The sequence below is a fragment of the Aotus nancymaae genome, unplaced genomic scaffold, assembly GCF_030222135.1.
Source record: "Aotus nancymaae isolate 86718 unplaced genomic scaffold, 86718_ANA_hifiasm-v0.15.2.pri h1tg000111l, whole genome shotgun sequence".
NCBI lineage: Eukaryota > Metazoa > Chordata > Mammalia > Primates > Aotidae > Aotus > Aotus nancymaae.
The window spans coordinates 946,396-969,452 of record NW_026988526.1 but is presented as its reverse complement, the minus strand read 5'-3'; the positions used below and the strand labels follow the sequence as shown (position 1 = coordinate 969,452).

The window sequence follows — 23,057 nt, the reverse complement described above, 5'->3', positions numbered from 1 at the left end:
AAACCATTAATTTAACACATAAAAATAATAAATACTAGAATGAAAAGTAAAATGCCACTTAAAGATTCAAAAGGCTAAGGATAAAGTGAAAAAGCGTATTTGCTCTCGACTTCACTAAGGGCACTATCTTTCATATGTAAAGAGTTCCTACAGATCAATAAGAAATGGACTGACAACATAAAAAATGAACAAAGTACAGTTCAAGTGGTTTCTGGAAATGAAATGCAAATGGCTTCACAACACATGGATTCTCAACCTCACTCAAGATAAGAGAAATGCAGTGTTAACAGAGTTGATTGGATATCATTTTTCAACTGAGAGATTGGCCATGATCAGAAAGTTTTCAGGGCTCCTAGGAAACCGATCTGAGGCATCATTCGAGTCCTGTGAAGTTGCACAATGTCTAGGGGGAGCGATTTGACAGTGTCCATGAACAATTAAACATGCAACACTTTGTTACCTAAGAAAGCTAAGTTAGTTCAACCATTGTGGAAAACAGTGTGGCGATTCCTCAAGGACCTGGAAATAGAAATTCTATTTGACCCAGCAATCCCATTACTGGATATATGTCCAAAGGATTATAAATCATTCTTTTATAAAGACACATGCACACGAATGTTCATTGCAGCACAGTTTACAATAGCAAAGACCTGGAACCAACTCAAATGCCCATCGATGATAGACTGGACAAGGAAAATGTGGCACATATACACCATGGAATACTATGCAGCCATCAAAAACGATAAGTTCGTGTCCTTTGTAGGGACATGGATGAACCTGGAAACCATCATTCTCAGCAAACTGACACAAGAACAGAAAATCAAACACCGCATGTTCTCACTCATAGGCAGGTGTTTAACAGTGAGAACACATGGGCACAGGGAGAGCAGTATCACACACTGAGGTCTGTTGCGGGGGACTAGGGGAGGGACGTCAGGGGGTAGGGAGATTGGGGAGGGATAACATGGGGAGAAATGCCAGATATAGGTGACGGAGGGATGGAGGCAGCAAACTACATTGCCACACATGTATCTATGCAACAATCCTGCATGATCTGCACATATACCCCAGAACCTAAAGTACTATATATATATATATATATGCTACCTTTAGACATTTATTACAATAAATTCACTCACCTGAGCTAGCAATCATGTACTGCCTATGATGGTCATCGCAGCATTTCCCCGACAGTAAACACCTGACCACAGCTTAAGTGGGCTGGTTAAATACATTACGGCCCGGATTGCAATGCATCCTCTGTCTTGTTAAAAAGAATGAATGAGCCAATGGTCTTTTTGTTGACTCACACTGCCCAGCATGTACGGAGGCTCAGTAAACACTTGCAGAATAAATCACAGAAAAATTTCTCTCCGTAAGAAGTTAGAGATTGGCTCTGATACCAACAAGTACCATACTATTCCAAATACTATTATTTGGAAAATTTATAAAGTATTTTATTCTATGTTCTGTTGGGACTTAAATGCCTTTTTTTTTTTTTTTTTGAGACAGTCTTGCTCTGTCACCCAGGCTGAGTGTGCAGTGGGGCAATCCTGGTTCACTGCAACCTCTGCCTCCTGGGTTTAAGAGATTCTCCTGCCTCAGCCTCCCAAGTAGCTGGGACTACAGGTGTGCACCACCATGCCTGGCTAATTTTTGTATTTTTAGTAGAGCCAGGGTTTTCCCATGTTGGCCAGGCTAGTCTCAAACTCCTGGCCTCAAGTCATCTGCCTGCCAAGGCCTCCCAAAGCGCTGGGATTACAAGTGTGAGCCATCGAGCCCAGCCCAACCCTTAAATAACTTTTTAATCATCATTCTCAAAACCATTGGACTTTCTTTACATGGAAGTTCCAAAATAATGAAACAAGCACTGGTTTTACCAAGGTATTTAATGATCTAACAAGCCACATAATTGAAACTCTATTTTTCCAATAACCCACCTTCGATAAAATCGTGTATGTCCACGAGGAATGAAAATGAATCATCTACAAAGACAGACATCCACCCTCCATTAAAATATAAGTCTTGTTGACACATTTCTTGGAAGTATAGATTTATTTATAAATAAGCCCTAATTTGACATATCTAAAAAATACTTTCTTTTTTAACTATTCTTTTTACTTTTCTGCTTCTCGTTTAATGAGTTATTTCTGTGGATAGTATGATTACAATACTTACAAAAATGTCAATGTTATTCATAGAATGACAACAAATTTAATGTATTTTTTCTTTTTATTATTATAAAGCTGGTCAGTGTGAAAAATCTGATCTCAAAGACAATTCTTGATGATTCATTGGGGAGAACTAGAAACACCACCCTCTAACTTTATAACGGGTGGCTGGTCACTCAGCAAAGTGTTCAGGCATGCTGGTTAACCCACCCTTCAGCTGTCAAAGATTCAACAGACTAAGAATTAAGTGAAAAAGCCTATGTGCCACCTATTTCACTAAGGGCACTACCTTACATATGTAAACAGTCCCTATAGATCAATAAGAAAAGGACCCATCACGCATATAAAAACAAAAGGCAATTCAAATGTTTTCCAGAAATGGAACACAGATAATCTTCAACACACGGATTCTCACTCAAGATAAGAGAGCTACAATGTAAGATAGTCTAGTTGATATCATTTTTCAACTAAGATACTGGCAATAATCAGAAAGTTTGTAAGTCTCTTAGGCGACAGATCTGAGCCATCATTTAAGTCTTGTGCATTTACAAAACTTCTATGGGGAATGGTCTGATGGTGTCCGTAAACAATTAAACATGTACATCCCTGGTTGACCCTCTCAAAGGGTGGAGAGGATACGGCATTTGGGATGTGTCAATACATTCTAGAGAATCTACAATGTCATCTCCACACACCTGAACCACAGGTAACATCCTATAGGTATTTGTTCAAGGAAGCAATGAAAGGGTAACATAAATAGCCAAGGAGCTCCTGTCACTGTGCTCACCCAGTTGTATGCACTCCAAGTTATCAGGAATGTCAAAATCAGAAGCGGTAACTCCAATGCCGGGAAAAGCCAGCTGAGTGTGCCCATCAATATCCTGAGAATGATGGGATGTGAAAAGGTGTCGAATTCTCAACAGCAGGCAGACTGCTTGGATGACCCCCGTCCTGAACTGAAATTGAAGACAGTATTTCTGAGTTTAGAAATGGGAAAGGCCCAGCATTTATAACTGACTCCTTCATCCAACCCCTTTCCCCAAATCAGACGACTTTTGACATGAGCATGGCAACACCGTACCTTAGTGTAGAGGGCATGATGGGAAACCTAGCTTCTGCGACACGCAGCAGCTCTCAACACCATCATCAGCGGCAAGACGAAACATTCCCTTGAAACTGTCTTTCTCTGGATGACTGTTTTAACAGCTTCACGTTAACCTGCCTGTGCCACCGCAGACAACTGAAGATACTCTAATTTTCCGGTGGAGGGAAGTCTATGGATGAAGCCAATCCCACCCCGAATATCAGGACATTAGATCTTTATGAGGTTAGCACAAAAGGCAAGCGGAGCTCTCTCCAAGCTTTTATAGACACACACGCATTTTGGAAGCATTGCAATGTGTGCATTGCCCTCAGTGGGGACCCACTTCTCCATGTGGAAAAGTTGTCATGTGTTGCAGAGAAGAGAACAGGCTTTCAGTTAATCCCAACTTGTTAGAAAGGGTATGAGGGTCTTCTTGACCACGAAGCTGTGTGGCCCCCACCTTCAACCCACTTTTTACATCAAAGTAGTTCAACACTGTGTGAAGACTGGACAGACTCTTAGCAAATTTTGGATATTTAACCCATATGAAACTCAAGAGAACACAAGGAAGTATCTGGGTGCAGGTGAGTATCAGGATGCAGGGAGTACCTGGACGCAGGGAAGTATCTGGAAGCAGGGACTCAGGGGGTACCTGGATGCAGAAGGTAGCTGGATACAAGGAGCATCTGGATGCAGGGAATACCTGGATACAAGGGAGTATCTGGATGGAGGAGAGCAACTGGATGGGAGTATCTGAATACAAGGGAGCATCTGGATCAGAGTATCTGGATGGAAGGGAGTAACTAGATTTTAAAGGGAGTATGTGGCTAGAGGAGAGTAACTGACTAGAAGCGAATATCTGGATGGGAGTATCTGGATGGAGGAGAGTATCTGGATGGAAGGGAGTAATTGGATGAAAGGGAGTACCTGGATGGAGGAGAGTATTTGGATGAAATGGAGCCTCTTGATGCAGGGAGTATCCAGATATAGGGAGTATCTGGATGGAGGAGAGTACCTGGATACAAGGGGTATCTGGGTGCAGGAAGTACCTAGATTCAGAGAGTATCTGGATTCAGGGGAATAACTGGAAGCAGGGAGTATCTGAACTTGGGGGTGGGGTGGGTACCAGAATGTAGGGGATATCTGCATGCAGGGAGCACGTGGCTACAAACCAGAATCTGAATGGAGGAAGTATCTGGATATAGGGAGCACAAGGATTTAGAGGAGTATCTAGAAGCAGGGAGCATCTGGACTCAGGGGTGTACCTGGATGCAGGGAGAGTACCTGGATACAATGGAGTATCTGGATGGACGACAGTATCTGGATGTAGGGACTACCTGGATTCAGAGGACTACCTGGATTCAGAGGAGTATCTGGAAGCAGGGAGTATCTGGACTTGGGGAGTAACCTAGCTGCAGGGAGAGTATCTCGAAACAGGGAGTATCTGGATGGATGAGAGTATCTGGCTGGAGTATCTGGGTGCAGAAGAGCACTGGTCACGGTGTGGCAGGACAGGGGAAAGGAAAAGAGCCCTAAAAGGAAATTTTGGAAATAAAGAGCTGGCAGTTAGGTTGAAATTGTGCCTTAAAGCCCCAGAAAAAGAGAACTCGGAATCCATCCAATTAAACGACTACAGCCTTCTTTAACATCTGCCCTCGGCAAAACATTTAGGTAAGAGAAAGTACTTGGTTTCTAATTTATTTTTATTAGTCTGACATGAAAAAGAAATGTCCTCACAAATAAAAGAAATACCGAAGAAACAAACTGAAGGGCTTATCTTATTTTAATTAAAAAAAGGTCAAGGCTACCATGGAGTTTCAGACGTGCTCAATGCACACGTGATTTGTAAACAACCGAGATTCCGGCTAGGGGTGCCTCGGTGGGGTTGATATTTGACTTACAGGGACATAATAATGGCCAGCCTTTCACATCCCATGGGAAACCCCCCTGGGTCTTGGAGAATGGGGGTCCAAGTCCCTGTCCCCTTTTGGATGTAAAATTCGTCGTTAGTAAACAACATCCACCCAGCAACAACAAGCAAAGAACATCGCAAGATTAAAACAAAGAATCCGCCGTGAACAGAAGGCCTCCGTCTCTGCTCTCATGCAGCTGTTCTTTGGGGAGGCGCCTCTGGCAGGTGTCCTAACCCTGCTGCCAACAGCTGGGCTGTTTCCGCCGACAGTCTTCTATTTCTCTAAAAGAGTACGCTGAACTGTGGGAAGCAGGGAGAAAAGAAAGTCATTCCCAGTTCCCCGAGTACTCACGTGAACACGGCTTCCTAAAACTTTCAGGAGCCGATGATTTTATTTCCGCATAAGAAAAATGGGTCCAAAGGTCATCACGAAAAAAGCAAAACCCTAAATCTCAACCGATTCGATCAATTTCATTGAACGATGCCATACATACAAAAAAAAAAAAAAAAGGGTACTGCAGAAGAAGCAGAAGGAAAGCCAGGGAAGACATTTTCCACTAACGATGTCACAGGGACAGTAACAAATGTCTGTAATTTACCAAATGGCAGAATACATGTTCTCAATGAGAGTGTGCAGTTTTTATTGATCTGAAAGACACAGGGTTGAGATTTTCTGGTCTGTTCATTTAAGTTTTGGAAACTTTATTTTGCATGTCAGTCTTAAAACTATTTTGGAGGGAGAAGCTGGGATTTGGAAGAAGGAATTAAAGACAATGGCATTTTTCTTCCAAATAGGCTGGCAGGAAACGCTGGAATGCAAAGCCCTTCGGGTAACAAGAGCCCCACACATGTGCACCAACGTGCTTGCTAATGAAGCTAGGCAACTTCATTACGATGGGCAGAAGAAATCTTCCTTCTCTCTTTAAGATAATAGCTTGTTCTAAAAACATCTTTCCCTGAGTTGAAAGAGCAGTCAGCAAGACACCAACTTTTTTTTTTTTTTGAGATGGAGTTTCACTCTTGCTGCCCAGGCTGGAGTGCAATGGCTCGATCTTGGCTCACTGCAGTCTCCACCTCCTGGATTCAAGCAGTTCTCCTGACTCAGCCTCCTGAGTAGCTGGAATTGCAGGCATCCACCACCATGCCCAGCTAATTTTTTTTTTTTTAAGTAAAGACTTGGTTTCTCCATGTTGCTCAGGCTAATCTCAAACTCTCAACCTCAGGTGATCTCCCTCCTCGGCCTCCCAAAGTGCTGGGATGACAGGTGTGAAATGCCACACCAGCGAGACACTAACTTTCTAAAAGTCTCTATCTTTAAAATTCAAGGCCAAGTGCGGTGGCTCACGCCTGTCATCCTGACACTTTGGGAGGCTGAGGTGGGCAGATCACTTGAGGTCAGGAGTTACAGACCACATGGTGAAAGCCCCGTCTCTATTAAAAATACCAAGAAAATTAGTGGGGCATGGTGGTGCGTGCCTGTAGTCCCAGCTACTCAGGAGGCTGAGGCAGGAGAATCATTTGAACCTGGGAGGCGGAGGTTGCAGTGAGCCAAGATCGCACCACTACACTCCAGCCTGGGTGACAGAGAGAGACTCCATCTCCACACACACACACACACACACACACACACACACACACACACACACACACATTAGAATACTTTAAATCATTTAATTAAAAATACATCTCAATTTGATGGCTCCTATTAAAAATAAATGTTGCACCTCTCAGGCAAAAGGTTCCAGTTTATGCACAAATCAAAGAAAGAAACACATGCATACATATACACATGCATACATATACACATGCATACATATACACATATGCGTTTCCTTCTTGTCATTTTCAAAAGTGGATCTGATGGCAAAATGCCTGTCTTTTACCCTGAGAAGCTTCTCACAAATTAAAGAGACTCCTCTTGACCACATTTTCCACCTGGTTGGGAGGATTTTTAGAAAGTGACAGCAGGCGGGTGCGCTAGTTTACTCCCGGAATCCCAGCACTCTGGGAGGCTGAGGCGGGAGGTTGAACTCACGATGGCCAACACGGTGAGACCCTGTCTGGGCAACCTGGTGAGACCTTGTCTCTACAGAATAAAAAAACAAATTGGCCAGGCATGATGCTGCACGCCTGTGGTCCCAGCTAATCAGGTCAGGAGGCTGAGGTGGGAGGTTCCCTTGAGCCCAGAGGCTGAGGCTGCGGTGGGTTATGGTCGTGCCACTGCACTTGAGCCTGGACGATGGCGAGACCCTATCTCTGCCAACACAACAATAGTTTCCAGCAAAACTTGACAAGCTCTATTTCAGGAGGTCGACTTTGAATCCCGAGTGCACAGCAGCCAGCTGTGGACTTCCTGATGCTGCACCGATGGTGTGCTGCAGTCTCACTGCGTCACGGGCAGGAGTGCAATATGACGGTCTCGGCTCCCTGCAACCTCCGCCTCCCGGGTTCACGTGACTGTCCTGCCTCAGCCTCCCGAGTAGCTGGGATTACAGGTACCCGCCACCACACCCAGCTAATTCTGTGTTTTTAGTAGAGATGAGGTTTCACCATGTTGGCCAGGCTGGTCTCGAACTCCCGGGAAAACTTCCTCAATCTTTACTTAGGCACATATACTTCTTCTCTGGAGCCCCAGGCCCTAGGGAGTTGGTACATTCATCGTCTCTTGAAAGAATCCCTCAAAAGCAACCAGACATGAAGGAACACGTTCACAGCCAAGCAACCAACTTTGAGAACGTGAGCAGAACGGCAAGACGGGAGCGGGTAGAGAAGATAAAACAGGAACACTGGCCGCATGTGCGAGCCGCCGTTCCCCATCCTCCTTACCAGCTGGCTCTGCGCTGGTGTTCCGGTGACTCTCCATGTCCACCTCCCCTTGTTCTGCTGAAAACAAGAAGAAAACACGCAGAGAGGCTCAGTGCAACAGAGAACCCACTCCTCAGAATGCACACCAGACACCTGGGCTTTCCTGAGATTGACGCTCCTATAGCTTGGACCAGAGTGCTGACTCCTAAACCCCGAACCCGCTGGAAACCTTGAGTCTAACGCTCATCTAAGTGATGACTTTGCCAGTATTTTTTTTTTTTTGCCTCATTGCGTATGTTTTTATTTATTTATTTATTTATTTATTTATTTATTTATTATACTTGAAGTTCCAGGATACATGTGCAGAACGTGCAGGTGTGTTACACAGGTATACACATGCAATGGTGGTTTGCTGCACCCATCAACTTGTCATCTACATTAGGTATTTCTCCTAATGCTCTCCCTCCCCAATCCCCCCACCCCCTGCTATCACTCCCCTATCCCCCCACCCCTCAACAGGCCCCGCTGTGTGATGTTCCCCTCCCTGTGTCCATGTATTCTCATTGTTCAACACCCACTTATGAGTGAGAACATGTGGTGTTTGGTTTTCTGTTCTTGTGCCAGTTTGCTGAGAATGCTGGTTTCCAGCTTCATCCATGTTCCTACAAAGAACACGAACTCATCCTTTTTAATGGCTGCATAGTATTCCATGGTGTCTATGTGCCACATTTTCTTTATCCAGTCTATCACTGATGGGCATTTGGGTTGGTTCCAAGTGTTTGCTATTGTGAACAGTGCTGCAATGAACATACGTGTGCATGTGTCTTTATAGTAGAATGAGTTATAATCCTCTGGGTATATACCCAGTAATGTGATTGGTGGGTCAACAGTATCTTATCATGGACGGTACAGGCAGATATGAACTTCACTAGAGTAATACAAGCAGTTTTATTTTCCTCTATTTTCAGGGTTGCTTTCCTCTCTCTAAACACTGAGGGACATGCACATGGAAGCCATCATTGTCAAAAAAAAAAGAGCATGCATCTATGAAAGTATGATTCTTACTTATACCTGCCCCCCAGATTCATCAAACAAATGCAGTTGGCTGGGCGCGGTGGCTCACGCCTGTAATCCCAGCACTCTGGGAGGCTGAGGCGGGTAGATCACTTGAGGTCAGGAGTTCGAGATCAGCCTGGCCAACATGATGAAACCCCATCTCTACTAAAAATACAAAAGTTAACTGGGTGTGGTGGTGGGCATGTGTAATCCCAGCTACTAGGGAGACTGAGGCAGGAGGATCATTTGAACCTGGGAGGCAGAGGCTGCAGTGAGCTAAGATCACACCACTGCACTCCAGCCTGGGCGGCAGATTTATTTATTTTAAACAGATTTATTTATTTTAAATTTATTTTTATTATTAAATAATAATAATTTATTTATTATTAAATAATAATAAAATTTATTAAAGGTATTTTAAAAATAAAATTTCAATAATTTTTTACATTAATTTTTTAAAACAAATTTATATATTTTAAAAATAAAGATTTAAATAAATAAATAAAAATAAATGCAGAGAATCTCAGCAGATTGGACCTTTTTGGTACCTGGGAAAAGAGGGCGTTTTCCCTTTGCGCCCCGATCATCCTTCTGAGGTTGAATCAGCTCTCCTAGAGTCCCTTCCACCTTCCCCAGAACACAGAGTGAGGGGAGCGAGGCCTCAGACCACTAACAGCTGCCCCAGCCGTTGAAGGTCAGGAGAGCCAAGGGGTCTTGTGTACCTGGTTTTCTTCCTCCTCCAGCATTTTTCCCCAGGGCTGCTTCTATTTCCAGCTTTCTGTGTAAAAGTGTTTCAGACACGCCGCAATGTACACAGAGTGGTCTCCCCACACGCCGTTGGTCCAGCTTCCCTCCCGACGCACAGGATAAGCCAACAGATTCGGAAACGCGCGAGAGGCACAGATCCATAGATATTTATTTCTTTCCAGAGCTGGTGTGAAGGAACACCCACGCTTTCAACACAAAGGGAACCGGCCGGAGCTCGTGGAATCCGTGGCTTGAGCTTCCCCCTCACCAAGACTGTTATGTGTGTAAAACAGCCCCGTCTGTGGGTCAAATGCCTTCGCAAAGGAACACGTCCGCACGGCGCAGCAGCTTAACTTATAATGACAGCAGCAGGCGGTGCTCTGCAGTTTATATGACATGAACGTGGGGGTCTGCAGCCCTTCTCCCCTAATCACTAAACGCTGCCCACATAAAGAGGCCAAAATTCCAAGATTTAAGAAAAAGAGAGAGAGGAAAAACCCCCAAAGAGGCGAACATTCCAAACCATCTGAAAATGTTCATCACAAATGTCATTTGTTCTGCAGGTGCCAAATTGTCAACATGGATGCATTTTGGAGCAAACGGTCCTAGCTAGAAATGGAAAATCTACATTCATTTCAGAGGACAAATAATTTCTCCCTCCCCGCTCACTGCTTAAAAAGCAAAAAGATATTGTTTTTATTCTTGTAATATTATAAAACACTACACAAAAGCTGGCAACTTTTAAACAGGGAAAAAGTCCATTGAAAAGTAGAAAGTCTCAGGCCGGGCGCGGTGGCTCACGCCTGTCATCCCAGCACTTTGGGAGGCCGAGGTGGGTGGGTCACAAGTCAGGAGATCGAGACCGTCCTGGCTAACATGGTGAAACCCATCTCTACTAAATATACATAAAATTAGCCGGGCATACTGGCACATGCCTGTAGTCCCAGCTACTTGGGAGGCTGAGGCAGGAGAACTGCTTGAACCCGGGAGGCAGAGGCTGCAGTGAGCCAAGATCGCACCACTGTACTCCAGCCTGGGTAACAGAGCAAAACTCTTTCAGAAGGAAGGAAGGAAGGAAGGAAGGAGGGAGGGAGGGAGGGAGGGAGGGAGGGAGGGAGAAGTATAAAGTCTCACAAGGGCAAAGTCCATTTGTGGCAAATGTTCCAACATCACGGACCTCTCAGGAGGAGAAACGGCCTCGTGAGATGCTCCATACACCTCCGCCCACACACCCTTCCCATCGAAAGTTAGACCAAGCGTGCCCCATCTGACAAGTCAACTTCAAACAATTCGTGCTGCTTTTCTTTCAGGCTGGAAACCATCTGTAGCTCTTAGAACCGTTAAGCAAAGGAATATGGCTTTAATGGGTCCCTACGCTTTGTGAATACGTATTTATACACGGACACCACGCACTGGGGCCAATCCTGAGACCGTATCCCTGAGGATCACTGTCCAGCAGTGGCTAATGTTTAAGCTGTGTTAGCACAGACACTCTGGGAAACACAGGACATTCTGGACTCAGTACTGCCGTCATTGGGAGGCAGCTTTCACTGTGTAAGAGCTGAGACACCTCGGGAGACATCCTTCAAAGAGTGGGGGCTGTAAAGGTGACCACTGTGTGAAGGTGACCACACCCGTGTGGGTCAGGGTTCTGTGCTCCCATACCACACAGCGCCCCAGCACAGGAGGATCAAACCATCCATGCATAGCTACAACTACGGCTCAACCATAAGGGAGGCTGTGCCACATTTCCACAAGAGGGTAAATAAGAAAAGTAAAAGAAATAAGAAAGAAGCAAAAAGAATTATGAAAAAAAGAAAAATAAGAAAGAAAAAGAAAAAAGTCAAAGAAATAGGAAAAGAAAAAATGAAAAACGGAGAAGAAATAAAAGTAAAAAAGAAAGTAGAAGATAAAAAGAAAAAGCAAAAAAGGAAAACAAGAAAAAATAAGAGAAAAAGAAAAAAATAAGAAACAAGAAAAGAAAAAGAAATAAGAAAAAGAAAAGGGCCGGGTGTGGTGGCTCACATCTGGAATCCCAGCACGTTGAGAGGCTGAGGCAGGCAGATCATCTGAGGTCAGGAGTTCAAGATCAGCCTGGCCAACACGGTGAAACCCTGTCTGTACTAAAAATACAAAAATCAGCAGGGCATGGTGGCACACGTCTATAGTCCCAGCAACTCAGGAGGCTGAGGCAGAAGAATCGCTTGAACCCAGGAGGCGGAGGCTGCACTGAGCCGAGATCGTGCCACTGCACTCCAGCTGGGCAACAAAGTGAGATTCCATCTCAAAAAAGAAAAAAAAAAAAAACAAAGAAGAAAAGTAAGAAGAAAAAGAATAACATATAACAAAATAAGTAAATAAATAGAAGAAAAAGAAAAAAGGAAAAGAAATAATAAAAAAAAAAGTTAAAATCAATTACACGGAAAAACAAGTTGGTGGAGTTTGCGGATGGGAGGAAAATCCAGGTACGATGCGCGTGTTTCAGGGACGCGGGAGTATCTGAGGAAGAGGCCCACGGAGGCTCCCTGTGCAGATGTGACAATAGGGACCTGACCCCCCACCAATTCCCAACAGGCCTTAGAGTGTGAAGATCCTCAGACTTTTAGGTCATTCCTAAACATAGGGATTTTGTGTTTCTGGGAACCGAGACTGCACCTGTTTGGAGCACTGATCACAGAAAGAGTTAAGAACGGCTTCCTGGGAGATGGAGCGAGAACGCAGCCCAAAAAGGCACGGGCTGAAAAGGCGGAAGACTTAAAACGCACGCGTGTCCGGGAAGGTCCAATCCCTATGACGCGACTGAGCTTCACGTAGGACACTGCGGGGAAGAGGGTGCCCGCCCCGGTCCCCAGCGTATTCCTTGGGCAGGGATGGACTTGGGGACAAAGCTCATAAAACATGGAAGTCACCGCCCTGTTTCTATTGGATTTTAAGTTTAAAAGAAAGCACGTGCGTTTCTCTTCGTCTTCCGAAGCTCCTGTGCAGAACTATAATACGATTTGACGTAGTGAGCCTCTATGCATCAAGAAAGGAAGGGCGCATGGAGCTGCAGGCAGGCAATCTGCCACGTGAGCGAGAGTCCCATCACGGTGGTCATTTGCCAGCGGGGCGAGGGGAGCGGCCGACGGAAGGGTTTGCTTTAAGGCTGCGTCTTAGCAGATAAACAAGTGCGGTCAGGACGCTGTGCAGGCCTGGGCTGGGTTCTCTGCTCGCCCCTAGGTCTTCAGCTCATCTGAAATGGGAGGTTCAAAGAGACAAAAAATAATAATAAAAAAAAAAGTAAACTGGCACTGGGTCTGCTTTTGCTGTGCGCTGGGCTCTCCCCCGGCAGCAGCAGCAGGGAGGTGTTAGAAAGAGCTGCTCTGAGTGGGGAGATAACGGGATAGAGTCTCAAAGTGGGACAGTGGGAAGTGGGAACCGACATTAGCGAGTGGAGGGAGAGGCAGAGGAAGGCAGGGAGGGAGGCAGGGAGGGAGGCCGGGAGCAGGGAGGGTGGGAGGGAGGCAGGGAGGGAGGCCGGGAGCAGGGAGGGAGGCAGGGAGCAGGGAGGGTGGGAGGGAGGCAGGGAGGGAGGCCGGGAGCAGGGAGGGTGGCAGGGAGCAGGGAGGGTGGGAGGGAGGCAGGGAGGGAGGCCGGGAGCAGGGAGGGTGGCAGGGAGGCAGGGAACAGGGAGGGTGGGAGGGAGGCAGGGAACAGGGAGGGTGGGAGGGAGGCAGGGAGGGAGGCCGGGAGCAGGGAGGGTGGCAGGGAGGCAGGGAACAGGGAGGGTGGGAGGGAGGAAGGAAGGAGGGATGAAGAAAGGAAGGGACGGAGGCAGAAAGAGAGGAAGGGAAGGAGGCCACCAGGAGGTCAGAAAAAAGGAAATGGGGAGGTATGGAAGGAGGGAGGAAGGAAGGGAGAAAGAAGTGAAGGAGGAAGGAGAAAGAATGAAAGAAAAGAAATTAATAAAGATGGGAAGGAAGGAAGGAAGACAGGGCGGGAGAAAGGGAAAGAGAGGGAGGGAGGGTGAAGAATGAAAGAAAAGAAATTAACAAAGACAAGAAGGAAGCTGGAAGGAAGAAAGGGATGGACGAAGAAATGAAGGAGGGAGAAAGGGAGGGAGGAGAAAGAATGAAAGAAAAGAAGAAATTAACAAAGATAGGAAGAAAGGAAGAGATGGATGAAGGAAGAGAGGGAAGGAGGTAAGGAAGGAGGGAGGGAGGAAGGAAAGGAAGGAAGAAAAGAAAGAGGGAAGGAGGGAGAGAGGAAAGGAGGAAGGAAAGAGGGATGTAAGAAAAGGAGAGATGAAGAGAGATACGAAGGATAGAGAGAAGAACACAAAGGAGGGTAGGAAAGAAGGAAGGGATGGAGGGAGGAAAAGGGAAGGATGGAGGGAGGAAAAAGGAAGTCAGGGAGCGATGGAAGGAAAGAAAGAGGGAAGAAAGAGAAAGAGGTATGTAAGAAGAAAACAGAAGGAAGAAAGGAAAAGATGGAGAAAAGGGAAGAGACAAGGGGAAAAGGAGGATGGCTGGAAGAAAGGGAGGGAGGGAGGAAAAAAGAGGGGAGCTCCAGAAAGAATGAAAAGGCCGACAGAGGGAGAGATGAGGGCAAAGGAAGAAAGAGAAAAGCCAGGAAGGAAGAGGGAAAGGAAGGAGGTGGGGAAAGAAAGGAGGAGGGAAGGAAGAAAGGCAGGGAAGAAGAAAGAGAAAGGAGGAGGCGGGGAGAGCCGACAGCCCATCTTGCCAAAGCCTGAAGAGACCCATTGTGAGCTGGGGACCCCGGTAAACAGAGCAGGAGAACCAGCCAGCACACTCAAAGCACAGCGTCCTCAACACTCCATACCAACCGTGGGAAGCTGGGCTTTGTGGGAAGCAGTCAGGCTCCATGCGGTTAGTGGCCTGAGCCAGGTCCTGGGTGCAGCCAACACACCCAGATGCACAGTCGCGAGCCCGGAGTGCACGGAGAAGCAGCTTAAATAGGCCCCTCCGTATCACGTGGGCAAAGACCAGGAGAAGCCCCCAGCACGCAAACTCAGATCAGCAGGAAAGGAGGAAGGGAGATTTGCGCAAAAGTAACTGTCGTCTTTGCTATTAAAAGTAATGGCAACACAGCAAGACTCTGTCTCTACAAAAAAACGTAAAAAAGTTAGCAGGGAGCCACCACACTCAGATAACTGTTTCACATTTTTTGTAGATATGGGGTCTTGCTACGTTGCTATTACTTTTAATGTCATAAACAGCAGTTACTTTTGCACCCATCTATAACAGACAGAGGCATGTGATTCCACAAGGCGTGGGTGTTTCTCATCTGTGGGACCCAAAACTGAACACTGCAAAGCTTCTCAGTCAATCTATTATCAAGACACAAGATTCGATGAAGGCATCTCCTCCTTGGGAAGATACAGAAGATTCAAGATATCTCCCCACTTGCCTGAGACTCATTTTAATGAAAATTCAACAAACAGCACAAATTTCAATCCAATGACACAGTCCGGGAAGATGTGCCTGTCTTGTAGAATAAGGGTATCCCCAGAACGGTGCCTGGTTTCTTGAAGGACCGGGGCATGCTGTGCTCACATCCTGCTTATGACATCTCCAAGCTCCCCTTGAACCTATGAGGCGGCCACGTCTCAAAATCACCATCCCAGCAATGAAACCCATAAAGCAACCCTGCCACAGAGGCTGAGCACTCTGACATCTTCTGTTTCCGGATACTCCGATCCAACATCTCAATCCTCTGTCTACTAACGAAACTGTGTCACGGAGATGACACGGTTTAAACTCATTTTATAATTTCGGTATAAAAAGCAAGATGCGAGTGGAAGCAGTTGGGAAGACCCTCTTTTGAGGTAGGGTCCTGGTGTCTACAGAACTGCGCCTTGTTTTCAAAACGTGAGGCGTGTCTCCCATTACACAGGGAATGATATTGTACACAGTAAGAGCCTAATTACAGAAGTCTGAAGCACTGAACTGGCTTCTCCTGTTATGCTTTTTAATGTTCTTTTTGGCCTTTTCTTTTGTACATTTACAAAAGGCCGAGAAAATCAATCCCAGGACAACTAGAAAGCAAACCAGGAATTGAAAGTCGGACCTTCTGTTAATTTTTATGTCTAGAGACAGGGTCTCCGTCTGTCGCCCAGGCTGGAGTGCAGTCTGTCGCCCAGGCCGGTGCAGCCTCCAATTCCTTGGCTCAAACAATCCTCCCGCCTCGGTCTCTTGCGTAGTTTGGACCACAGGCACACACAAGCACTCCCAGCTAATTTTTCACATTTTTTGTAGAGATGAGGTTTCACTACGTTGCCCAGGCTGATTTCCAACTCCTGGGCGCTCAAGCGATCCTCCTTCCTCGGCCTCCCAAAGTGCTGGGGTAACATTTGCTTTCGTTCGTGAAAAATCTAGGGAAACTGTTCCCACCCAGCGAGAGCTTTCATGTTTTGTGCCTGCCCCAGCTCCTGCAACAAATTAAGGAAGGTAATGCTTCCACCCAAGACCAACACCCAGGGATGGCAGGTGGGGGCGGATAAGGTGGAAGACAAATTGTTTTTCGTTTTCCCAACTCTATTTCTAAATTTTTCACACAATCACGTCTGTTAAGCCTCCTGAATGCTTTCCCAGGTTTGCGTGTCCTGGAATGTGACATGGCGAGGCTCCGTGTCCCCACCCAAATCTCATCTTGAATTGAAATCTCTCATAACCTCCCCGTGTCAAGGCAGAGACCAGGTGGAGGTCAGTAAATCGTGGCAGAGGTTACCCCATGCTGTTCTCATGGTAACGAGTGAGTTCACAGGAGATCTGATGCCTTCGTGTTTGGTAATTCCTCCTGCTTCATTCTCCTTCCTGTGGCCTTCCAGCCCCTTTCCCTTCCACCATGACCGTAAATTTCCTGAGGCCTCCCCAGCCACGCTGAGCTGTGAGTCCGTTAAACCTCTTGCCTTCATAAATTACCCAGTCTTCGGCAGTTCTTTATAGCAGTATGAAAACGGCCTAATACAGACTGTGAATATGAAATCGCATTACAAGATCTCAAAAGTTCCTAAGAATCCCATGCACAAGGTAATAAAAATCCTTTGCAACTTGTGAATCCAATTCAGGCTGACCCAAAGATTTTCAGAGAATCATCCATCACAGATTTAGTAGTTTAATGCCAAGTGTTCAACAATAGTCTGGGATTCTGAAAAAGAGCTAGAGGCCAGGCGCGGTGGCTCACGCCTGTAACCCCAGCACTTTGGGAGGCCAAGGCGGGCGGATCACCTGACGTCAGGAGTTTGAGACCAGCCTGACCAAGATGGCGAAACTCCATCTCTACTAAAATAAAACAAAAATTAGCCTGGCATGGTGGTGCATGCCTGTCATCCCAGCTACTCAGGAGCCCGAGGCAGGAGAACACGGGAGGCGGAGGTTGCAGTGAGCCGAGATTGCGGCACTATTCCAGCCTGGGCGGCAGAGTAAGACTGTCTCAAAAAAAAAAAAAAAAAAAAAAAACCATTACCCACAGGTCCGCCCAGCAGGTGGGAGGCAGCTACCTTCCATGCGCTGCCTAAAACCCCACAGCAAGCAAGCAGCTCATTTAAAGTCATGAGATCCGAACGCCATTCAGGACTCTCGGTTTCACGCTATAAATAATGTTTGTGGATGTCAAATGCCGGAATGACGGGAGATTAAGGGGAAACTCCACCCTTACGGTCTAACTTTGTCCACACCAGCATCTATTCAAATCTTCGAGGAATCGTCCTAAAATCTTCAAGAAGCAGTGCTTCGGGCGGATGGCATCAGTGACCAAGAATGAATAAGGACTTAAGATCCAAATAGGGTGAGAAGTTCAGACACCCAGAGGCTTGAGGGACCCCAGAGGCTCCTCCATAAAAGAGTAGCTGTGGGCCGGGCACGGTGGCTCACACCTGTAATCCCAGCACTTTGGGAGCCTGAGCTGGGTGGATCACTTGAGGTCAGGAGTTTGAGACCAGGCTGCCCAACATGGTGAGACCCCCCCCACCGTCTCTACTGAAAATACAAAAAATTAGCTAGGCGTGGTGGCAGGTACCTATAATCTCAGCTACTTGGGAGGCTGAGGCAGGAGAATCACTTGTACCCAGCGGGTGGAGGTTGCAATGAGCCAAGACTGCGCCCCTTCACTCCAGCCTGGGCGACAGAGCGAAACTCTGCATCAAAAAAAATAAAATAAAATAAAAACTAAGCGTAGCCATCCCTGGTCCAGGGGATCCCTGCAAACCACAGTGCTTAGTCATGCAAGAGAGAAGGCACGCCCTAAATCCAAAAGGCCGGCGATGCATGCACGTTAGCTGTGTTCAAAACACCGGTGCTTACCAACTGACTTCACAGCGGACACTAAATGATTTAGGGACTTTTGAATACAAAGTCCCAAGGAGCCTGCTGATTGACTCAGGAGGACTGCCATCGTCAGTGGCCCTCCAACTTCCCAGGTCCCAGGTGCCTGTGAGTTTTCAGTACTAACAGAAAGGGAATCCGCCGTGCTGGGTTTTAACTCAACTCTCCTGGGCGGGGAAAGGACCATGGCGGCCCCGTGGGCATGGGTCTCCTCCTAACGATGACATCAATTGTAAATAACACGGCAGGAACCATGGGAGCTAAATGTCTTACGCCTTTCCTGTTTGCAGGGCAACCAGTTGAGGCTGTCCTGCAGGATCGTCTCTAACCTCGCCACAATTCCGCTGCGTGTATACCAACCGTTTCCCACTTTCCACACGTAAAACCCAAGCGCAGCAGCAGTCAGGAACTCGCAGACTTTCACACAACACAACACCAGGCAGGACAGCCCTGGAATCGAAGCCAGAAGGTGCGATTCCAGAGTTTCAGCGGTTTCACAAACGATCAGCCATTGTGCACCTGTTTCTGGCCAGCCCGAGTTTTGTTTCTGCCTTTTAAAGAAAGCACAATTTCAAGTCGGCAAGGCATGAAGGAGCGGCGCCAGCTGAGCGAGCCTTACCGTTTTCTTTGAAGCACAGCTTCTTTTTCTGGTAAGCAATGAAGCTGGAGATGGCTCCGGCCACGGCGACCACGATGGCCCCCACGATCCCGGGGATCACGCCTGGGGCGTCGGCTGCAGGAGGAAGCACATGGCATCGGGATGAGACACGCAAGGTGCAGAGAAGATCCCAGCAGGTGCTCGCTGGCACAGTCAGTCAGTCCAAGAGCACCGAGAACCTCAAAACATGTGAGCTGCCCGAGCTGACCGATCTGCAAAGGGAGCACGCTGGGAAAGGCACATGGGAACTCAAAGCAGCGCACAGTGTCCGATCGCCCGTCGTGGTGGACACACCTGGGCAGAGTGCAGCGGGGAGAAAACAGACATGAAGAGACGCCGGCGAGGTGCGGGGAGAAGCTCGCCAGAACCAAGGCGGAGACGAAGAAAGACCAAGACATACGGAAAGAGAGAGCTGTGGCAGGGCGTGGGGGCTCACGCCTGTCATCCCAGCACTTTGGGAGGCCAGGGCGGGAGGATCACCTGAGGTCAGGAGTCGGAGACCAGCCTGGTCAACGTGGAGAAACCCTGTCTCTACTAAAAATACAAAAATTAGCCAGGCGTGGTGGCGGGTGCCTGTAGTCCCAGCTACTCGGGAGGCTGAGGCAGGAGAGTCACTGAACCCAGGAGCTGGGAGCTGGAGGTTGCAGTGAGCCGAGATCGCACCACTGCACTCCAGCCTGGGTGACACAGCAATTCACCATCAAAAAAAAGAAAGAAAGGAAGGAAGAAAGACAGACAGACAGGAAGAGAGAGCGAGCTAGGCATCGAAGCAGGAGGAGAGCCTGGGTAGGGGCAGGAGATGAAGCAAAGACCTGCGATGCTTGGTGCGTTGCGATAACGTTCTGTGCCATTAGAATGCTCCTTTTTCACCCCCTGAAAATGACTTTGTGTTTGCATGCAAAGATTTTAAATCCACCTCTATCTATTTTATTATTATTATTGTCATTATTTTGAGATGGGTTCCTGCTCTGTCGCACAGGCTGGAGTGCAGTCGTGCAATCATAGCCCATAGCAACCTCAAACTCCTAGGCTCAGGAGATCCTCCCACTTCAACCTTCCGGGTAGCTGGGACTACAGGTGTGCACCACCATGCCTGGTTAATTAGTGTGGTTTTGTAGAACTGGGGTCTTGCTGTGTTGCCCAGTCTGATCTCGAACTCCCAGCCTAAAGCAACCTGCCTGCCTAGGCCTCCCAAAATGCTGGGATTACACGCATGAGCCACCACACCCAGCCTATTTTTTAAATGTCATTCCAGCAATAATTCTTTTTTGTTTTGTTTTTGGGAAACCGAGTCTTGCTCTGTCACCCAGGCTGGAGTGCAGTGGCCCGATCTCGGCTCACTGCAACCTCTGCCTCCTAGGTTCAAGCTATTCTCCTGCCTCAACTTCCCAAGTGGCTGGGATTACAGGTGTGTACCACCATGACTGGCTAATTTTTTTTTTTTTAATGGAGTCTTACTTCAAGCTGTCACCCAAGCTGGAGTGCAGTGGCATTATTTCAGCTCACTGGAGCCTCTGCCTCCCAGGTTCAAGCAATCCTTGTGTCTCCCGAGTAGCTGGGATTACAGGAGTGCGCCACCAGCCCTGGCTAATTTTTGTGTTTTTCATAGAGACGGGGTTTCACCATGTTGGCCAGGCTGGTCTTGAACTCTTCACCTCAAGTGAGCCTCACGACTCAGCCTCCCAAAGTGCTGGGATGACAGGTGTGAGCCACCGTGCCCGGCCAATGAAGAGATTCTTAATTCCATATGCCAGATGTGAGCTTTAGAGGCCCCTTCTCCAGACAGAATCTTCTCCGCCCTCCACGAGGGGCAGGAGAATTGTCTGACTTCCAGGAAAACACTGGCTCTGAACATGGCCTGTGGGTGGTGTCTTCAATCAACCAGTCTTCAACGTGTGCAGAAAACGGTCGTGGAAAGATTTTTGCAACCTAACTACCCCTCCCTGATGAAATGACAAATTAAACATTAACTCTCTAGAAGGCCAAGAATGACGGCCTGAAATAAACATGCCTGACATATGTTTTCTTAGCTACTTTTTTTCATGCCTTTGCAGTCCTAGGTGAGGGCTACAGACAGGTCGCTACCTCTCCAAAGAAAGCCTAGAATCCAAGAACTTATCTGTAAAAATAATAAATACCCAAAGCAAGGGTACACTACCTTGCTTTGGGCATTTTTCTTTTTCCAAAAACATTCGTTTGGTATTTTAAGAATCCACATTTTAACGCTGATTCAAATGGCAAACAGGTGACAAAGTCTTTGGCCAAATTAGTATCTCTCCTGCCCAGGAAGTTTCTTAAAACTAGAGATTTTGCTGGAAGCAAAGTCCCTGAAAATTTTTAACACATGAGATACTCAAGTACAAACCTATTGTCCACGCCCCTCCCTCTCTCTCCTTCCCTTTTTCCTTCCTTTACTTCTGTTCCCCCCTTTCCAACTTCCTTCCTTCTTTCCCTCCCTCTCTCCTTCGTTCCCTCCTTTTTCCTTCCTTCCTTCTTTCCCTCCATCCCTCCATTTTCCTTCCTTCCTTCCCTCCCTTTTCCTTCCTCCCTCCCTTCCTTCTTTCCCTCCCTCCCTCCTTTTCCTCCCTCCCTCCCTTCCTTCTTTCCCTTCCTCCCTTTTCCTTCCTCCTTCCCTTCCTTCCTTCCCTCCCTCCTTTTCCTCCCTTCCTCCCTTCCTTCTTTCCCTTCCTCCCTTTTCCTTCCTCCTTCCCTTCCTTCCTTCCCTCCCTCCTTTTCCTCCCTTCCTCCCTCCCTTCCTTCTTTCCCTCCCTCCCTCCTTTTCCTCCCTCCCTCCCTTCCTTCTTTCCCTTCCTCCCTTTTCCTTCCTCCTTCCCTTCCTTCCTTCCCTCCCTCCCTCCTTTTCCTCCCTTCCTCCCTTCCTCCCTCCCTTCCTTCTTTCCCTCCCTCCCTCCTTTTCCTCCCTCCCTCCCTTCCTTCTTTCCCTTCCTCCCTTTTCCTTCCTCCTTCCCTTCCTTCCTTCCCTCCCTCCCTCCTTTTCCTCCCTTCCTCCCTTCCTCCCTCCCTTCCTTCTTTACCTCCATCCCTCCATTTTCCTTCCTTCCTTCTTTCCCTCCCTTTCTTTTCCTTCGCTCCTTCCTTCTTTCCCTCCCTCCGTTTTCCTTCCTTCCTCCCTCCCTTCCTTTTCTTCCTTTCTTCTTTCCCTCCCTCCCTTTTCCTTCCTCCCTCCCTTCCTTCTTCCTTCTCTCTATCCCTCCTTCCATCTTTCCTTCCCTCCTTCCTTCCTTTTATTCTTCCTGCCTACTTATTTCTCTCTGTCGCTTTCATTACAGGTATAGAGGCAATTCTCTCTGGCATGTTCTTGTTCCATCTAAGGGAAAGGGTTATGAAAAAGGAGGCAGGAGATACCTCCCTGGCACTGCCATGGAGAACACAGCGCCTGTTACAGCCAGGGTGGGAGTGACCCACATGTCCACCTCCCACCTGGTCACTGACGTTCTCTAGGACCAAGTGCAACCCAGGGTAGGGCGTCTCAAGTTTCCGATCCTTAGGACGAGTGTGGGAGCCTCACTGATCACAAGGACAAGGCTGAGCGTCAGATCGCCAGCCAGGGCATCGTGGGGGCGGGTGACGGAATCTAAAATCTGGTTCACTTGGGCACCTGGAGCTGGGCTGGTTTGCTGGGGCGACATCATCAGGGGGGCGCTTGGCACGGCACGCCTGGGCGTCCCGCCAGCAGCTGCAGGAGGCCGATGCCCATGCACCGTCAGCTCTCACCCCTCTCAACACCGTGTGGGAGAGATAAGAAGAACGAAGGCAAAAACCGGGGGCACCTACCCTGCTCCCCTTCTTTCCCCTGGCTCCCTCCGCCATGACCGCCTGCTGCTCCTGCAACACAAAAGCAACGTCTGCTGACAACCTGCACCGGGAAGACTTGGGGTCAAAGAGCAATACACAGCCAGGGCCGGGAAGGGGCTGGGGTCCTGCTTCTTACATTCTATGGGGTCAAAGAGAAATACACAGCCAGGGCCGGGAAGGGGCTGGGGTCCTGCTTCTTACATTCTATGGGGTCAAAGAGAAATACGCAGCCAGGGCTGGGAAGGGGCTGGGGTCCTGCTTCTTACATTCTATGGGGTCAAAGAGCAATACACAGCCAGGGCTGGGAAGGGGCTGGGGTCCTGCTTCTTACATTCTATGGGGTCAAAGAGCAATACACAGCCAGGGCCGGGAAGGGGCTGGGGTCCTGCTTCTTACATTCTATGGGGTCAAAGAGAAATACGCAGCCAGGGCTGGGAAGGGGCTGGGGTCCTGCTTCTTACATTCTATGGGGTCAAAGAGCAAT

General features: G+C 47.7%; 1 protein-coding gene across 3 annotated transcripts in view; it reads right to left on the bottom strand.

Moving 5' to 3' along the window:
* Positions 1 to 4,940: 4,940 nt before the first annotated feature.
* The window catches only part of CD99 (CD99 molecule (Xg blood group)), a 56,964-nt gene continuing 38,847 nt past the window's right edge, over positions 4,941 to 23,057 (bottom strand). The window contains exons 7-10 of one of the 3 annotated variants that reach the window (XM_012471706.3): positions 22,553 to 22,603; positions 18,719 to 18,832; positions 7,994 to 8,050; positions 4,941 to 5,467 (exon numbers count right to left, since the gene is read on the bottom strand). In XM_012471706.3, the coding sequence (XP_012327129.1) occupies positions 5,442 to 5,467; positions 7,994 to 8,050; positions 18,719 to 18,832; positions 22,553 to 22,603 (248 nt within the window). In that variant the 3' untranslated portion in view covers positions 4,941 to 5,441. Of the gene's footprint in view, positions 5,468 to 7,993; positions 8,051 to 9,926; positions 13,008 to 18,718; positions 18,833 to 22,552; positions 22,604 to 23,057 lie in introns of those variants that run through there. The other 2 variants (XM_021677283.2, XM_012471707.3) reach the window with 2 other exon arrangements.